This window comes from Eucyclogobius newberryi, unplaced genomic scaffold, assembly GCF_026437365.1.
Source record: "Eucyclogobius newberryi isolate DKJ021-1_F unplaced genomic scaffold, fEucNew1.0.hap1 SCAF_201, whole genome shotgun sequence".
NCBI lineage: Eukaryota > Metazoa > Chordata > Actinopteri > Gobiiformes > Gobiidae > Eucyclogobius > Eucyclogobius newberryi.
Window position 1 is genome coordinate 45,001 of NW_027315837.1, and position 20,174 is coordinate 65,174.

The 20,174-nt window shown below is 48.0% G+C and overlaps 1 protein-coding gene across 1 annotated transcript in view; it reads right to left on the bottom strand.

Moving 5' to 3' along the window:
* The window catches only part of slc35c2 (solute carrier family 35 member C2), a gene marked incomplete at its 3' end in the record, with an annotated part of 127,601 nt that overhangs the window by 25,551 nt on the left and 81,876 nt on the right, over nucleotides 1–20,174 (bottom strand). The window contains exons 11-12 of the mRNA XM_072456984.1: nucleotides 19,164–19,266; nucleotides 1,719–1,823 (exon numbers count right to left, since the gene is read on the bottom strand). Of these exons, the coding sequence (XP_072313085.1) occupies nucleotides 1,719–1,823; nucleotides 19,164–19,266 (208 nt within the window). The remainder of the gene's footprint in view (nucleotides 1–1,718; nucleotides 1,824–19,163; nucleotides 19,267–20,174) is intronic.

Here is a 20,174-nt window from a genome sequence, read left to right on the forward strand (position 1 = left end):
GTGTCGCCCCCTGCAGGACACTGTCTGCTCTGGAGTGACCCTGGAGTGACCCTGGAGTGACCCTGGAGTGACCTTAGAGTGACCCTGGAGTGAACCTGGAGTGACCCCTAGAGTGACCCTAGAGTGACCCTGGAGTGACCCTAGAGTGACCCTGGAGTGACCCTGGAGTGACACTGGAATGACCCGAGAGTGACCCTAGAGTGACCCTAGAGTGACCCGAGAGTGACCCTGGAGTGACCCTAGAGTCACCCTGGAGTGACCCTGGAGTAACCCTGGAGTGACCCTAGAGTGACCTTAGAGTGACCCTGGAGTGAACCTGGAGTGACCCCTAGAGTGACCCTAGATTGACCCTGGAGTGACCCTAGAGTCACCCTGGAGTGACTCTGGAGTGACCCTGGAGTGACCCTAGAGTGACCCGAGAGTGACCCTGGAGTGACCCTAGAGTGACCCTGGAGTGACCCTAGAGTGACCCTAGAGTGACCCGAGAGTGACCCTGGAGTGACCCTAGAGTGACCCTGGAGTGACCCTGGAGTGACCCTAGAGTGACCCGAGAGTGACCCTGGAGTGACCCTAGAGTGACCCTGGAGTGACCCTGGAGTGACACTGGAGTGACCCTAGAGTGACCCTAGAGTGACCCTAGAGTGACACTGGAGTGACCCTAGAGTGACCCTAGAGTGACCCTGGAGTGACCCTAGAGTGACCCTGGAGTGACCCTAGAGTGACCCTAGAGTGACCCTAGAGTGACCCTAGAGTGACCCTAGAGTGACCCTGGAGTGACCCTAGAGTGACCCTGGAGTGACCCTAGAGTGACCCTAGAGTGACCCGAGAGTGACCCTGGAGTGACCCTGGAGTGACCCTAGAGTAACCCTGGAGTGACCCTGGAGTGACCCTGGAGTGACCCTAGAGTGACCCTAGAGTGACCCTAGAGTGACCCTGGAGTGACCCTAGAGTGACCCTGGAGTGACACTGGAGTGACCCTAGAGTGACCCTAGAGTGACCCTGGAGTGACCCTGGAGTGACCCTAGAGTAACCCTGGAGTGACCCTGGAGTGACCCTGGAGTGACCCTAGAGTGACCCTAGAGTGACCCTAGAGTGACCCTGGAGTGACCCTAGAGTGACCCTGGAGTGACACTGGAGTGACCCTAGAGTGACCCTAGAGTGACCCTGGAGTGACCCTAGAGTGACCCTAGAGTGACCCTGGAGTGACCCTAGAGTGACCCTGGAGTGACTCTGGAGTGACCCAGTGGCCTAGCACCAAAGTACATCTCGGACTCTGAGGACCTCAGGACCGGCCTCCTGCTGGTGCCAGAGTCAGGACTAAACATGGAGCGGCCTCCTGCTGGTGCCAGAGTCAGGACTAAACATGGAGCGGCCTCCTGCTGGTGCCAGAGTCAGGACTAAACATGGACCGGCCTCCTGCTGGTGCTAGAGTCAGGACTAAACATGGACCGGCCTCCTGCTGGTGCCAGAGTCAGGACTAAACATGGAGCGGCCTCCTGCTGGTGCCCAGAGTCAGGACTAAACATGGAGCGGCCTCCTGCTGGTGCCAGAGTCAGGACTGAACATGGAGCGGCCTCCTGCTGGTGCCAGAGTCAGGACTAAACATGGAGCGGCCTCCTGCTGGTGCCAGAGTCAGGACTGAACATGGAGCGGCCTCCTGCTGGTGCCAGAGTCAGGACTCTTGTGTGTGTTGTATCTTAGCTCCATGTGAGTCTGACCTGAGATGGGTTTGACTCGGACCTTGTAGCCCTGCACTGGACCTTCAGGCTCCTTCCACTTCACCTGGAGACGCTCTTCAGAGAGAACGGTCAGCTTCAGTCGTCCTGAGACACAAAAGACATGAGAAAAGTCAACTTCAGATGACCTTAAGTTCCATAACTTCAGTGATAAACAGCGCCTCATGGACGTCCAGACGTCTCGCTGTGGACCAGACCGAGTGGTCAAGAAACACAACACTTTTGACCGAGTGAAATCTCGCCTGAAACAGAAGAAAGTGGATTAATCCCAAACCATGGATGAAAAATAAAAATATTTACCTCAACAGAGGATCCACCACCACCAGACATGTTCAGACGTGTTCAGACGTGTTCTGACGTGTTCAGACGTGTTCAGACGTGTTCTGACGTGTTCTGACGTGTTCAGACGTGTTCAGACGTGTTCAGACGTGTTCAGACGTGTTCTGACGTGTTCTGACGCGTTCCGACGGTCCCTCAGTCTGTGCTCTTGGACATCAGACGGTCCCTCAGTCTGTGCTCTTGGACATCAGACGGTCCCTCAGTCTGTGCTCTTGGACCTCAGACGGTCCCTCAGTCTGTCCTCTTGGACCTCAGACGGTCCCTCAGTCTGTCCTCTTGGATCTCAGACGGTCCCTCAGTCTGTCCTCTTGGACATCAGACGGTCCCTCAGTCTGTCCTCTTGGACATCAGACGGTCCCTCAGTCTGTCCTCTTGGACATCAGACGGTCCCTCAGTCTGTCCTCTTGGATCTCAGACGGTCCCTCAGTCTGTCCTCTTGGACATCAGACGGTCCCTCAGTCTGTCCTCTTGGATCTCAGACGGTCCCTCAGTCTGTCCTCTTGGATCTCAGACGGTCCCTCAGTCTGTCCTCTTGGATCTCAGACGGTCCCTCAGTCTGTCCTCTTGGATCTCAGACGGTCCCTCAGTCTGTCCTCTTGGATCTCAGACGGTCCCTCAGTCTGTCCTCTTGGATCTCAGACGGTCCCTCAGTCTGTCCTCTTGGATCTCAGACGGTCCCTCAGTCTGTCCTCTTGGATCTCAGACGGTCCCTCAGTCTGTGCTCTTGGACATCAGACGGTCCCTCAGTCTGTCCTCTTGGATCTCAGACGGTCCCTCAGTCTGTCCTCTTGGACATCAGACGGTCCCTCAGTCTGTCCTCTTGGATCTCAGACGGTCCCTCAGTCTGTCCTCTTGGATCTCAGACGGTCCCTCAGTCTGTGCTCTTGGACCTCAGACGGTCCCTCAGTCTGTCCTCTTGGATCTCAGACGGTCCCTCAGTCTGTCCTCTTGGACATCAGACGGTCCCTCAGTCTGTGCTCTTGGACATCAGACGGTCCCTCAGTCTGTCCTCTTGGATCTCAGACGGTCCCTCAGTCTGTCCTCTTGGATCTCAGACGGTCCCTCAGTCTGTCCTCTTGGACATCAGACGGTCCCTCAGCCTGAGGCCGCTGAGTCCTGATTTAGTCCTAGTTCAGTCCTGGTTTAGTTCTTTGTGGGATCTTGGGGTCAACCGCCTCAGAGAGGATTGTGTCCGACAGGAAATGGGTGACGTCTCTGTGACATGAACTTTGACCCCTGCACTAAATCAGCTTCCCGTTTTTATTTTCCACAAGACGAGACACAGAACGGCTTTTACAGAGCAGCAGCTGGAGCCAGAGATGCGGAGCGACTGACAGAAGAGCCTTGTTGAGGGACTCGTGGTAGAAAAGTCCAAAACAAAAACGCTCAGATTGACGATGACGGAAGTGGAAGGTTCAGATCTGAGTCAGTCTCAATCCACAAACTTCAGAAGTAAGAATCAGAACGTGTGAGAGACTTTTACCCATAACGAGGTGGGGTTTGATTCCTGCAATAATCCTGTATTATTCAAAACGGCTCTGGTCCATTTTTCAAGACTAAAAGCAGTAAATGTTGTGGTGAAATGTCCTGATTCAGATCTTTAAGCTGCTTTGGACAATATTGTGGTTTGACATGAACACATTGGAATAAAGTCGTAAAGTTACATGTGACGAGATTCTGTCGAGCTAAAATGTGAACGTAAACGTCCAGATTTGACAAGAAACCTCTGAAATTAAAAGTTCTTATTTCATTTTTTATTTTATTAACCTTAATTTCAGCAGGTTTAACCCTCTTTCACCAGAGTGACCGGGGCATTTACATAAGACATAAAGAAACTTGTATTTGTTTGAATTTATTGTCAATAATATGCTTTATTTGCATCATTTTGAAATATACATATAACTATATATATTCTATGTTTGGCATTGTTTTCTCTTCTTTGTGATGCCTTTTTACATAGTACAAGTACAAGTACATGGTTCTAGTTCAGTCCCAGTGTATTATGAACTTCAGTCACATATTTCATATATTTACATCACTTAGATCTATTTGTATTACTATTGTTCCTGTGTGTACCCCTGCGAGAGGAGGAGTCAAGTCTGTTCAGACGCGTTTAGACGCGTTCTGACGTGTTCTGACCAGGTTTAAAAAGAACATAGAACATGGTTTTCCCTCCACCCTCTGGTCCCTGATTGGATCAGTTGTTCCAGATGTGTCACTAAAGCAGATAAAGGGTTTAAACCCCGACAAAGATGAGAAAAGAAGTTTAAATATGATTTCCTTTCACATTTAAATGATTTAGAACATCAAATATGACTAAATTATATTCTAACAGACTTGACTCCTCCTCTCGCAGGGGCAGACATAAGAGGGGCGTGGCCTCTGAACAGACTTGACTCCTCCTCTCGCAGGGGTACACACAGGAACAATAGTAATACAAATAGATCTAAGTGATGTAAATATATGAAATATGTGACTGAAGTTCATAATACACTGGGACTGAACTAGAACCATGTACTTGTACTTGTACTATGTAAAAAGGCATCACAAAGAAGAGAAAACAATGCCAAACATAGAATATATATAGTTATATGTATATTTCAAAATGATGCAAATAAAGCATATTATTGACAATAAATTCAAACAAATACAAGTTTCTTTATGTCTTATGTAAATGCCCCGGTCACTCTGGTGAAAGAGGGTTAAACCTGCTGAAATTAAGGTTAATAAAATAAAAAATGAAATAAGAACTTTTAATTTCAGAGGTTTCTTGTCAAATCTGGACGTTTACGTTCACATTTTAGCTCGACAGAATCTCGTCACATGTAACTTTACGACTTTATTCCAATGTGTTCATGTCAAACCACAATATTGTCCAAAGCAGCTTAAAGATCTGAATCAGGACATTTCACCACAACATTTACTGCTTTTAGTCTTGAAAAATGGACCAGAGCCGTTTTGAATAATACAGGATTATTGCAGGAATCAAACCCCACCTCGTTATGGGTAAAAGTCTCTCACACGTTCTGATTCTTACTTCTGAAGTTTGTGGATTGAGACTGACTCAGATCTGAACCTTCCACTTCCGTCATCGTCAATCTGAGCGTTTTTGTTTTGGACTTTTCTACCACGAGTCCCTCAACAAGGCTCTTCTGTCAGTCGCTCCGCATCTCTGGCTCCAGCTGCTGCTCTGTAAAAGCCGTTCTGTGTCTCGTCTTGTGGAAAATAAAAACGGGAAGCTGATTTAGTGCAGGGGTCAAAGTTCATGTCACAGAGACGTCACCCATTTCCTGTCGGACACAATCCTCTCTGAGGCGGTTGACCCCAAGATCCCACAAAGAACTAAACCAGGACTGAACTAGGACTAAATCAGGACTCAGCGGCCTCAGGCTGAGGGACCGTCTGATGTCCAAGAGGACAGACTGAGGGACCGTCTGAGATCCAAGAGGACAGACTGAGGGACCGTCTGATGTCCAAGAGGACAGACTGAGGGACCGTCTGAGATCCAAGAGGACAGACTGAGGGACCGTCTGATGTCCAAGAGGACAGACTGAGGGACCGTCTGAGATCCAAGAGGACAGACTGAGGGACCGTCTGATGTCCAAGAGCACAGACTGAGGGACCGTCTGATGTCCAAGAGGACAGACTGAGGGACCGTCTGAGATCCAAGAGGACAGACTGAGGGACCGTCTGATGTCCAAGAGGACAGACTGAGGGACCGTCTGATGTCCAAGAGGACAGACTGAGGGACCGTCTGAGGTCCAAGAGCACAGACTGAGGGACCGTCTGATGTCCAAGAGGACAGACTGAGGGACCGTCTGAGATCCAAGAGGACAGACTGAGGGACCGTCTGAGATCCAAGAGGACAGACTGAGGGACCGTCTGATGTCCAAGAGGACAGACTGAGGGACCGTCTGAGATCCAAGAGGACAGACTGAGGGACCGTCTGATGTCCAAGAGGACAGACTGAGGGACCGTCTGATGTCCAAGAGGACAGACTGAGGGACCGTCTGAGATCCAAGAGGACAGACTGAGGGACCGTCTGATGTCCAAGAGGACAGACTGAGGGACCGTCTGATGTCCAAGAGGACAGACTGAGGGACCGTCTGAGATCCAAGAGGACAGACTGAGGGACCGTCTGAGATCCAAGAGGACAGACTGAGGGACCGTCTGAGATCCAAGAGGACAGACTGAGGGACCGTCTGATGTCCAAGAGGACAGACTGAGGGACCGTCTGAGATCCAAGAGGACAGACTGAGGGACCGTCTGATGTCCAAGAGGACAGACTGAGGGACCGTCTGAGATCCAAGAGGACAGACTGAGGGACCGTCTGATGTCCAAGAGGACAGACTGAGGGACCGTCTGAGATCCAAGAGGACAGACTGAGGGACCGTCTGATGTCCAAGAGCACAGACTGAGGGACCGTCTGAGATCCAAGAGGACAGACTGAGGGACCGTCTGATGTCCAAGAGGACAGACTGAGGGACCGTCTGATGTCCAAGAGGACAGACTGAGGGACCGTCTGAGGTCCAAGAGCACAGACTGAGGGACCGTCTGAGATCCAAGAGGACAGACTGAGGGACCGTCTGAGATCCAAGAGGACAGACTGAGGGACCGTCTGAGATCCAAGAGGACAGACTGAGGGACCGTCTGAGATCCAAGAGGACAGACTGAGGGACCGTCTGATGTCCAAGAGGACAGACTGAGGGACCGTCTGAGATCCAAGAGGACAGACTGAGGGACCGTCTGATGTCCAAGAGGACAGACTGAGGGACCGTCTGATGTCCAAGAGGACAGACTGAGGGACCGTCTGAGATCCAAGAGGACAGACTGAGGGACCGTCTGATGTCCAAGAGCACAGACTGAGGGACCGTCTGAGATCCAAGAGGACAGACTGAGGGACCGTCTGAGATCCAAGAGGACAGACTGAGGGACCGTCTGATGTCCAAGAGGACAGACTGAGGGACCGTCTGAGATCCAAGAGGACAGACTGAGGGACCGTCTGATGTCCAAGAGGACAGACTGAGGGACCGTCTGATGTCCAAGAGGACAGACTGAGGGACCGTCTGAGATCCAAGAGGACAGACTGAGGGACCGTCTGATGTCCAAGAGGACAGACTGAGGGACCGTCTGAGATCCAAGAGGACAGACTGAGGGACCGTCTGATGTCCAAGAGGACAGACTGAGGGACCGTCTGATGTCCAAGAGGACAGACTGAGGGACCGTCTGAGATCCAAGAGGACAGACTGAGGGACCGTCTGAGATCCAAGAGGACAGACTGAGGGACCGTCTGATGTCCAAGAGGACAGACTGAGGGACCGTCTGAGATCCAAGAGGACAGACTGAGGGACCGTCTGAGATCCAAGAGGACAGACTGAGGGACCGTCTGATGTCCAAGAGGACAGACTGAGGGACCGTCTGATGTCCAAGAGGACAGACTGAGGGACCGTCTGATGTCCAAGAGGACAGACTGAGGGACCGTCCTATGTCCAAGAGGACAGACTGAGGGACCGTCTGATGTCCAAGAGGACAGACTGAGGGACCGTCTGATGTCCAAGAGGACAGACTGAGGGACCGTCTGAGATCCAAGAGGACAGACTGAGGGACCATCTGATGTCCAAGAGGACAGACTGAGGGACCGTCTGATGTCCAAGAGGACAGACTGAGGGACCGTCTGAGGTCCAAGAGGACAGACTGAGGGACCGTCTGAGGTCCAAGAGGACAGACTGAGGGACCGTCTGAGGTCCAAGAGGACAGACTGAGGGACCGTCTGAGGTCCAAGAGGACAGACTGAGGGACCGTCTGAGGTCCAAGAGGACAGACTCTCCAAATGAGGCTGAACATCACGTCTTCTCTGGTTCTGCCCTAAAGTCAGAAACTGAGTCTAAGTCTCTGGCCCTTGTCTTAATCCAAACCGGCCCCTGAGAGGTTCTGGCTCCCAAAGCGTCTGGCTCTTGGGCTCCAGGTGGACTTTAGCTCAGGGGGAGGAGCCTCCACAGCACAGCCAGATGATTGGACGAGAGAGAACGCAGACTCAGGCCAAAACAAGAGACAAAAAGCAGAAACACAAAAGAATCTTGTGTCTCAAACTCTGACTTGACCTCGAGCTAAAGCGCTGTGTTTCCCCTGATGCTAACGACTATGTGGAGCCTTAGCAACACAGAGCTAGCAAAGCATGTTAGCAACACAAAGCTAGCAAAGCACGTTAGCAACACAAAGCTAGCAAAGCACGTTAGCAACACAAAGCTAGCAAAGCACGTTAGCAACACAAAGCTAGCAAAGCACGTTAGCAACACAAAGCTAGCAAAGCACGTTAGCAACACAAAGCTAGCAAAGCACGTTAGCAACACAAAGCTAGCAAAGCACGTTAGCAACACAAAGCTAGCAAAGCACGTTAGCAACACAAAGCTAGCAAAGCACGTTAGCAACACAAAGCTAGCAAAGCACGTTAGCAACACAAAGCTAGCAAAGCACGTTAGCAACACAAAGCTAGCAAAGCACGTTAGCAACACAAAGCTAGCAAAGCACGTTAGCAACACAAAGCTAGCAAACCACGTTAGCAACACAAAGCTAGCAAACCACGTTAGCAACAGCTGTTTCCTGTTTATGGCACTCGCTTTGTCGAGAGCCACAATCTGATATTTCCAGCTCATAAAGCGTCACATGATCCAAAGCATGAGCCACGCCCCTCAACACACTAGCTTTAGCCACGCCCCTCACACACACTAGCTTTAGACACGCCCCTCACACACACTAACTTTAGACACGCCCCTCACACACACTAGCTTTAGCCACGCCCCTCACACACACTAGCTTTAGACACGCCCCTCACACACACTAGCTTTAGCCACGCCCCTCACACACACTAGCTTTAGACACGCCCCTCACACACACTAGCTTTAGCCACGCCCCTCACACACACTAGCTTTAGACACGCCCCTCACACACACTAACTTTAGACACGCCCCTCAACACACTAGCTTTAGACACGCCCCTCACACACACTAGCTTTAGCCACGCCCCTCACACACACTAGCTTTAGCCACGCCCCTCACACACACTAACTTTAGCCACGCCCCTCACACACACTAGCTTTAGCCACGCCCCTCACACACACTAGCTTTAGCCACGCCCCTCACACACACTAGCTTTAGACACGCCCCTCGCACACACTAGCTTCAGCCACGCCCCTCACACCCACTAGCTTTAGCCACGCCCCTCACACACACTAGCTTCAGCCACGCCCCTCACACACACTAGCTTTAGACACGCCCCTCACACACACTAGCTTTAGCCACGCCCCTCACACACACTAGCTTTAGCCACGCCCCTCACACCCACTAGCTTTAGCCACGCCCCTCACACACACTAGCTTTAGCCACGCCCCTCACACCTACTAGCTTTAGACACGCCCCTCACACACACTTGTCCCACATGGGGAAATTTCATTGGTGCAACGCAGGTAGATACAGAGGTAGATACAGAAGAACAGATCACTTATAGGAAGTCTGAAAAACACTTTCAGTAGAAGATCTCCTATAAATAAATAAAAACTCCCATAGACAAATAAATAAATAAATACATAAATACCATTGCATGTGATCACGACAGTAATTGCACATGAATATGTGTCACGACAGCACATGGATTGCACATGAATTCCAACAGCAATTGCACATATGACAGAATTGCACATGGTTAGGTCAGTATTGCGAGTGTTCAGTACTAACAGTGTTTGTTATAAAGTCTGACACCAGCAGGAAGGAAAGACCTACGGAACCTCTCCTTCACACAGCGAGGGTGGATCAGTCTCTCACTGAAGCTGCTCTCCAGAGCGGAGAGAGTGTCCTGCAGGGCGTGACACTCATGGTCCAGCATAGATGTGAATCTAGCCAGGACCCTCCTGTCCCCCACCTCCTGCACCGAGTCCAGAGCACAGCCCAGGACGGAGCTGGACTTCTTGATGACTCTGTCCAGCCTCTTCCTCTCCCTCTCTGTGATGCTGCTGCTCCAGCAGGCCACACCATACAGGAGGGCTGATGCCACCACAGAGTCGTAGAAGGTCTTCAGGAGCGGCCCTGTCACTCCAAAAGACCTGAGTCTCCTCAGGAGGTAGAGCCGACTCTGGCTCTTCCTGTACAGTGCGTCTGTGTTATGAGTCCAGTCCAGTTTGTGGTTCAGATGAACACCAGGTACTTGTATGAGTCCACTCTCTCAATGTCCCGTCCCTGGATGTTCACTGGTGAGGGGGCAGTGGGGTGGCGTCTGCGGAAATCCACCACCATCTCCTTGGTCTTCCTCGCGTTGATGAGGAGGTGGTTCCGCTGACACCAGTCCACAAAGTCCTGCGCCAGTCCTCTGTACTCCGCGTCATCGTCGTCCGTGATGAGTCCGATGATGGCAGAGTCGTCAGAGAACTTCTGCAGGACACAGCTGTCCGTGTCATGTCTGAAGTCTGCAGTGTAAAGGGTGAAGAGAAAGGGCGCCAGGACAGTGCCCTGGGGCGCCCCCACACTGCAGGTCCGAGTGTCAGACACACAGTTCCGGGCTCTCACAAACTGGGGTCGGTCTGTGAGGTAGTCCAGGATCCACTCTGCCAGGTCATACTCCACACCAGCCGTCTCCAGCTTGTCCCTCAGGAGCTGATGGTGTTGAAGGCACTGGAAAGATCGAAGAACAGAATCCTCACAGAGCTGCCAGGCTTTTCCAGGTGAGAGAGAGAGCGGTGCAGCAGGGAGATGACGGCGTCCTCCACTCCGACGCCAGACCGATATGCAAACTGCAGCGGGTCCATGGCTGAGCTCACGGTGGAGCGGAGGTGGTCCAGGACCAGCCGCTCCAGTGTCTTCATCAGGTGGGACGTGAGAGCCACTGGCCTGAAGCTGTTGAGGTCTTTGGGGCGCGGTGTCTTAGGCACAGGTACCAGACAGGAGGTCTTCCAGACCTGTGGTACCACCCTCAGCTTCAGTCTCATGTTGAAGACATGCTCCATAACTCCACACAGTTCATCTGCAGGACTTAAGGAGCCTGGGGCTGATGCCATCAGGTCCTGCTGCCTTCCTCACTTTAATCCTCTTCAGCTCACTCCTCACCTGTGCTGCTGTGACAGTCAGTGGTTGGCAGGGGGACTGTGTGCTGGGGGGATGGGTGAGTCCAGGCGAAGTGGGGAGCCGATGGTCCGGGGCAGATAAGCGAAGAGGAACAGATGCAGGGCATTGTCCAGCTGTGGAAGAGGGAGCATGCAGCTGTGCAGGGGGAGGGGCGGGTGACCGATCAAACCTCAAGAAGTGAGTATTTAAATCATTCACCCACTGTAGATCCCCCTCTGTCTGGGCAGGGGGGATTTTGAAGCCCGAGATGGTTTTCAGGCTTCTCCACACTCCCTGAATGTTCTTTTGCTGCAGCTGCTCCTCCATCCTCCTCTTGTAGCCGGCCTCAGCCTGCCTGATCTTCCTCCTCAGCTCCTTCTGCACAGTCCTCAGCTCCTCCTTGTTCCCTGACCTGAAGGCTCTTCTTCTTCTCCTTCAGCAGAGCCCTCAGTTCACGGTTAATCCATGGCTTGTTGTTTGGAAAACACCGCACCGTCCGGGAGGGAACAATGTTCTCAAAACAGAAGTTGATGTAGTCCGTGATGCACTCTGTGATGGTGTTGATGTCCTCCCCATGTGGGTCATAAAGCTCAGTCCAGACAGTGGTGCTGAAGCAGTCCCTCAGAGCCTCCTCGCTCTCAGCAGACCACATCCTCACCTCACGGGACACCACAGGCTGCCTGCGCACGATGGGTTCATACACAGGCCTCAGATGTACAAGGTTGTGGTCCGAGCTGCTCAGGGGAGGGAGGGGGGAAGAGGAATAAGCCTCTTTGGTGTTGGCAAAAACAAGTCCAATGTTCTATTGTCTCTGGTGGGGCAGGTAACATACTGGGTGTATGTTGGTAGAACAGAAGAGGGAGAAGCGTGGTTAAAGTCACCAGAGATGAGGAAGAGAGCCTGTGGGTGCTGTGTTTGCAGCCTACAAGTGCAGGAGAGCAGTGCTTCACAAGCATTTTCAGCATTGGCAGACGGGGCCACATAGACTGCGATCAAAATCACATGTGAGAACTCCCGGGGCAGATAATATGGCCTCATGCCAAGAGCCAATAGTTCAATATCCCTGTTACATAGCTGCTCCTTCACTGTGCAGTGTTCGGGTTTGGACCAGCTCGTGTTCACATACACAGCCAGACCTCCACCTCTTTTCTTCAGACCTCCACCTCTCTTCTTCCTGCATTCTTTCGTTCTGTCGCCCGCAGCAGATGAAAATTGTCCAAACCTACAATAGAGTCTGGCATTTCTGCTGTTAACCAGGTCTCTGTGAAAATCAAGACGCTGCTGTCCCTATAAATCCTCTGGGACCGCATGAGGCTCGCTATTTCCGTCATTTTATTTTGAAGGGACCTCACGTTACCCATGACTACGGCGGGAACCGACTTTCTGTTTGTCCCTCTCTTCTCTCGGAGTTTACGTCCAGCCCGTCTGCCTCGTTGCGTTTTCCTTAGGATGTCCGCCGGGATAACGTGACGATCTCCGGGTAAGACGACTGTTCTCCGCAGTTTCATGAGTTCCTCCTTTGTGGAAACCAAGCCCCCGGAAGCCAAGATGGCCGCCATTGAAGCCTATGGAGCTGCTCATTGGCTCATGGTTCCAAAAACGTGTTTTAGTTCCGCATTACTTCCTGAACAGTGGTATTTCTCCTCCCACTTTTGTGACGTCATCGCCGTGAGGCTTTGGCGTCGGGAGCGCGCACGTCACAGCAGCGCGACAGACTGAGAAGAGTCAACACGGACTTTTGGAATAATTCGGCTTGAAATAGTCTGTTTACGTAACGTATAATGATGAATTGTTATATCCATCTATAAATATACATGTATCATGTTGTAAAGCTCTGATATTTAAGAGAATTATAAAGAAGTGTTAAGATAAAAAGTCTGGTTTAATGACAATGAATCACATTTAGAGGTTTAATAACGTCCTCATCATTTTCTGTAGTTTTTGGTTTGGGTATTTATTTTGTTATTAACTTTTCAGTTATTAATTTACATAATATAATTTGGCCAATATGTATTTTTTTTAATCAGATGAGAAGAAATATAAAATATAATCATCGATTCTGTTACATAATTGAGTTAAGAAGTATTTAATTATATTCAGTTTCCTTTTGTGTCGTTTTTTGTATCATGTCAATCTTTAATAAATACAAAACACATTTGTTTATTAATGTATTTAATAAGAATAATGAACATGAATGAACTTGTTCAATAAATGCAAATCTGATTATAACTACAAATGATAAATTGATTTTAGCCAGTTTTAGTTGAGTTTTAAAGCTACAATGTGGGAGTCCCTTATTAAGGAGTTTGAGTCTGTGTAATGTTCATTATTATTATCATCATTAATAGAATCAGAAAATGTATTGCCATTGTCAAAGAACAGAATTCACAAACAGTGGAACTTGCTTTGGTGATTCAGTGCAACATAAAAATATTAACAATGATAAAACAACCTGTATAAGTCAGATAGAACAAACTGAATAAGATAAGATATTCTTTTATTGTCCACACATGAGGAAATGTCGTTGTTGCAACACAGCAGATACAGAGGAAAAGGACAGAAAACTTAATAGATTGATCTTAATAGAAGAACTCTTATAAACAAAAACTCCTCTAGACAGAACCTCTCATTTCTTAATAAGAAATGGAGGAAATAAAGATAAAGATAAAATAAAAACAGCGTAAGATAAAATAATACTAATAATAATGGTAAAATAAACACTCTTTTTACATCAGTTATATGCACATGAATGTGACATTATTGTGTTAAAATACTTTGTTTCCATGGTTACACAGTCTTCTGTACTTCAGTAACTCCTCCGTTCAGCTCCATCATATGACTGAGAGAAACAGAACATGTCACAGCTTTAGATTAATACAAGTCATATAACATACACTTCATATGTTTAGATTATACAAGTCATATAACATACACTTCATATGTTTAGATTATACAAGTCATATAACATACACTTCACATGTTTAGATTATACAAGTCATATAACATACACTTCATATGTTTAGATTATACAAGTCATATAACATACACTTCACATGTTTAGATTATACAAGTCATATAACATACACTTCACATGTTTAGATTATACAAGTCATATAACATACACTTCATATGTTTAGATTATACAAGTCATATAACATACACTTCACATGTTTAGATTAATACAAGTCATATAACATACACTTCACATGTTTAGATTATACAAGTCATATAACATACACTTCACATGTTTAGATTATACAAGTCATATAACATACACTTCACATGTTTTAGATTATACAAGTCATATAACATACACTTCACATGTTTTAGATTTATACAAGTCATATAACATACACTTCACATGTTTAGATGATACAAGTCATATAACATACACTTCACATGTTTAGATTATACAAGTCATATAACATACACTTCACATGTTTAGATTATACAAGTCATATAACATACACTTCACATGTTTAGATTAATACAAGTCATATAACATACACTTCACATGTTTATATTATACAAGTCATATAACATACACTTCACATGTTTTAGATTTATACAAGTCATATAACATACACTTCACATGTTTAGATGATACAAGTCATATAACATACACTTCACATGTTTTAGATTATACAAGTCATATAACATACACTTCATATGTTTAGATTATACAAGTCATATAACATACACTTCACATGTTTAGATGATACAAGTCATATAACATACACTTCACATGTTTGTCCTGAAGCTGCTTCACAGACACATGTGACACATCAGTGGCTCTTTTGAAGAACAATTATCATTTAGTTTTTTTGGTCATAACAAAACAGACATTTTATAAATTCAAAATACTGATTCTACTGTTTACTTTTAGTCGAGGCAGAAGTTATTATTAAAATACCTTTTGCTTTGGAGTCGTCAGGAGTTTACTTGAGATGACTCTGTGTCTGCAGTGACCTGCAGTGACCTGCAGTGACCTGTAGTGACCTGTAGTGACCTGTAGTGACCTGTAGTGACCTGCAGTGACCTGTAGTGACCTGTAGTGACCTGCAGTGACCTGTAGTGACCTGTAGTGACCTGCAGTGACCTGTAGTGACCTGTAGTGACCTGCAGTGACCTGCAGTGACCTGCATTGACCTGTAGTGACCTGCAGTGACCTGTAGTGACCTGTAGTGACCTGTAGTGACCTGTAGTGACCTGCAGTGACCTGTAGTGACCTGCAGTGACCTGCAGTGACCTGTAGTGACCTGCAGTGACCTGTAGTGACCTGTAGTGACCTGCAGTGACCTGCAGTGACCTGTAGTGACCTGTAGTGACCTGCAGTGACCTGTAGTGACCTGTAGTGACCTGTAGTGACCTGCAGTGACCTGTAGTGACCTGTAGTGACCTGCAGTGACCTGTAGTGACCTGTAGTGACCTGCAGTGACCTGTAGTGACCTGCAGTGACCTGTAGTGACCTGTAGTGACCTGCAGTGACCTGTAGTGACCTGTAGTGACCTGTAGTGACCTGCAGTGACCTGTAGTGACCTGCAGTGACCTGTAGTGACCTGTAGTGACCTGCAGTGACCTGCAGTGACCTGTAGTGACCTGCAGTGACCTGTAGTGACCTGTAGTGACCTGTAGTGACCTGTAGTGACCTGTAGTGACCTGCAGTGACCTGTAGTGACCTGTAGTGACCTGTAGTGACCTGTAGTGACCTGTAGTGACCTGTAGTGACCTGTAGAGCTCTGGTCAGCACAGACAGACTAAACTCACTGGTCAGCTCTGAAGATGAGAAAGATACTCATTAGAACATTGATATATTCTGCACATTTAACAGAGAAAAGCTGGAATATGTTATTGACACATTTACATTTCGCTCTGTAACACAAAAGTTCCTCTTTTCACATTAATTTTTAAAGCTAGAACCAAAAGTCATTTATTTATGCATAAGTTTAAACCTTAGACGTTAGAACATAACTGACATGTTTGCTAAATCTCTACATATTCCATGGAAGTAAATCCATGACATTCCTATAGAAAACACGCGTGTGCTTTGTTTAAACACAGCACACTTCATTATAAAATATGTAATAAAACCTTAAATGTGGTCTCAGCCCCTGTAAGTACAGCACTGTCACTTTTAAACACCTTTACATTTATATATGTAAGATATGACCCATTATAGCAGGTTATATTTGAATTATTGGTAGTTTTTTATAGCACATGATACAAACATCACTTTATTTCCTTCTTTCTCTAGTTTTCCTTGATCTGTGCATAACCTCTTGTCTCTTAGAACATTTAGTAAGAGAAATAATGAGTTATTTATTTGCAGAAGCACGAGCCATCGTGACGTGTTGTTGCATCTTTGTGTAGCTAAACTTTAGCTTACGTTAGCTCGTGTTAGCTCGTGTTAGCTTGTGTTAACTCGTGTTAACTTGTGTTAGCTCGTGTTAGCTCGTGTTAGCTTGTGTTAACTCGTGTTAGCTCGTGTTAACTCGTGTTAACTCGTGTTAGCTCGTGTTAACTCGTGTTAACTCGTGTTAACTCGTGTTAGCTCGTGTTAGCTCGTGTTAGCTCGTGTTAGCTCGTGTTAGCTCGTGTTAGCTCGTGTTAACTCGTGTTAGCTCGTGTTAACTCGTGTTAACTCGTGTTAGCTCGTGTTAACTCGTGTTAACTCGTGTTAACTCGTGTTAGCTCGTGCTAACTCGTGTTAGCTCGTGTTAACTCGTGTTAACTCGTGTTAACTCGTGTTAGCTCGTGTTAGCTCGTGTTAACTCGTGTTAACTCGTGTTAACTCGTGTTAGCTCGTGTTAACTCGTGTTAACTCGTGTTAACTCGTGTTAGCTCGTGTTAGCTCGTGTTAGCTCGTGTTAACTCGTGTTAACTCGTGTTAGCTCGTGTTAGCTCGTGTTAGCTCGTGTTAACTCGTGTTAACTCGTGTTAACTCGTGTTAGCTCGTGTTAGCTCGTGTTAACTCGTGTTAGCTCGTGTTAGCTCGTGTTAGCTCGTGTTAGCTCGTGTTAACTCGTGTTAACTCGTGTTAGCTCGTGTTAGCTCGTGTTAACTCGTGTTAACTCGTGTTAGCTCGTGTTAACTCGTGTTAACTCGTGTTAGCTCGTGTTAACTCGTGTTAACTCGTGTTAACTCGTGTTAGCTCGTGTTAACTCGTGTTAACTCGTGTTAACTCGTGTTAGCTCGTGTTAGCTCGTGTTAACTCGTGTTAACTCGTGTTAACTCGTGTTAACTCGTGTTAGCTCGTGTTAGCTCGTGTTAACTCGTGTTAGCTCGTGTTAACTCGTGTTAACTCGTGTTAACTCGTGTTAACTCGTGTTAGCTCGTGTTAGCTCGTGTTAACTCGTGTTAACTCGTGTTAGCTCGTGTTAACTCGTGTTAACTCGTGTTAACTGTGTAATCGTTGTTTTACACTTCATATGGAACGATGTGTGAAACGTGAGGAATGACAAACAAACACAACTTACGTGTCTCGTCTCGTCACGTGTTCTTCTGTTTGTGTTTAGTTTCCGTCACGTGTTCTCCCGAGGCTCGTTCATGAGGGTCACGTGCGCGCTCGGTGCGCGTACACCGTTCACCGGAAGGTTAAAAAAGTATTTATTAAGTATTTTAGAAACAGTTGAAGAGTGAAATTCCTTCTATTTTATTTTTAGACTAAAAACAATTTAGCATGTTTGGTAATTTTAGAGGCCGAACTCTTGAAATGGTCCGACCAAGAGGCTGCATTCTGCGAAGTGGCCACTACTCAATTTGGAGCCAGAGGCAGAGGGGGTGTGGCCTATCCAGATATTATAATACATCCGGGTGTAAACGCGGTACGGCGCCGGCCGGGGGGCGGGGCCGGAGCCGGGGGACTCAGAGCCAAGACACATCGCAACGTCACGACGAAAACACTCAATCCAGCCGAATAAAGTCAAAACAAGTTAATTTAAAGCGATTCCAGTGCGTGTCCCGATCGTTGGTGAAGTTCCTCTTTCATATAAACGTGTATATAAACGTGTACCGACGACACGCCGTACTTTAGCGCGGCCGGAGGGCGCGGGGGGGGGGGGCTGGTGGGCTCGCTCGGAGCTAGCTCACGTCACAACAACACAACGAACGCAACGAAAAACGCTCAAATCCAGCCGAAAAAAGTCAAAACAGTTGAATTAAAAAACTATTCCAGCGCGTGTCCCTATCGTACAGTAAAATAGAAAAAATATACTTACTATATTTACAAAATATAGGAGATAAAGCACAATAAGTGTGAGAAAGAAGAGAGAGCGTTTACACCGGGCTGCCAGCTGTACCAGCGCCTTATGACGTATTATTGACGTATTACTTTAGCCACGCCCCTCACACACACTAGCTTTAGACACGCCCCTCACACACACTAGCTTTAGCCACGCCCCTCACACACACTAGCTTTAGCCACGCCCCTCACATACACTAGCTTTAGCCACGCCCCTCACACGCACTAGCTTTAGACACGCCCCTCACACACACTAGCTTTAGCCACGCCCCTCACACACACTAGCTTTAGCTACGCCCCTCACACGCACTAGCTTTAGCCACGCCCCTCACACACACTAGCTTTAGCCACGCCCCTCACACACACTAGCTTTAGCCACGCCCCTCACACACACTAGCTTTAGCCACGCCCCTCATACACACTAGCTTTAGCCAAGCCCCACACGCCCCTCACACACACTAGCTTTAGCCACGCCCCTCACACACACTAGCTTTAGCCAAGCCCCACACGCCCCTCACACACACTAGCTTTAGCCACGCCCCTCACACACACTAGCTTTAGCCAAGCCCCACACGCCCCTCACACACACTAGCTTTAGACACGCCCCTCACACACTCTAGCTTTAGCCACGCCCCTCACAAGCATCTTTTTTTGACTGGCTCAGATCGAGCTCAGGATTGAATTGAGTTCAGATTTACAGGATGGAAACACAGAGAACCTGGCTGAGGTCTGGGACCAGGACCAGTGAAGTGTAGATACCTTGTCCACAGGCTTCAGAGAACATCAGCAGAAGAGCAGAGCAGAGCAGGAGTTTCTGTGACGGAGACGAAGAGGAGGAAGAGGACGGAGGAGGCATCTTCATCTGAAACATGAACACAACACGTCAGGCAGGATATCGATAAAATAACAACAGTTATATGGACGTCCCAAGGTGAGGTGAACATCTCGATGGATTTGTACGACATGTAGGACTGTTGTCATAGCAACTAAAGGATCAGAACTGTCTTCTGCCCCATTGACGTTCGGATACGTCTATGTTCTGCCCCTCATTGTTTTAAACAGGTCCTCCCCCACAGTTTGTGTTCAGGTGTGTTCAGGCTCATGTTCAGGTGTGTTTAGGTGTGTACAGGTGTGTTCAGGCTCATGTTCAGGCTCATGTTCAGGTGTGTTCAGGTGTGTACAGGTGTGTTCAGGTGTTCAGGCTCATGTTCAGGTGTGCACAGGTGTGTTCAGGTGTGTTAAGGCTCTTGTTCAGGTGTGTTCAGGTGTGTACAGGTGTGTTCAGGTGTGTTCAGGCTCATGCTCAGGTGTGTACAGGTGTGTACAGGTGTGTACAGGTGTGTTCAGGTGTGTTCAGGTGTGTACAGGTGTGTTCAGGTGTGTTCAGGTGTGTACAGCTGTGTTCAGGTGTGTTCAGGTATGTTCAGGTGTGTTTAGGTGTGTTCAGGTGTGTTCAGGTGTGTTCAGGTGTGTACAGCTGTGTTCAGGTGTGTTCAGGTATGTTCAGGTGTGTTCAGGTGTGTGTTCAGGTATGTTCAGGTGTGTTCAGGTGTGTTCAGGTGTGTACAGGTGTGTACAGCTGTGTTCAGGTATGTTCAGGTGTGTTCAGGCTCATGTTCAGGTGTGTTCAGGTGTGTACAGCTGTGTTCAGGTATGTTCAGGTATGTTCAGGTGTGTGTTCAGGTATGTTCAGGTGTGATCAGGTGTGATCAGGTGTGTTCAGGTGTGTTCAGGTGTGTTCAGGTGTGTTCAGGCTCGTGTTCAGGTGTG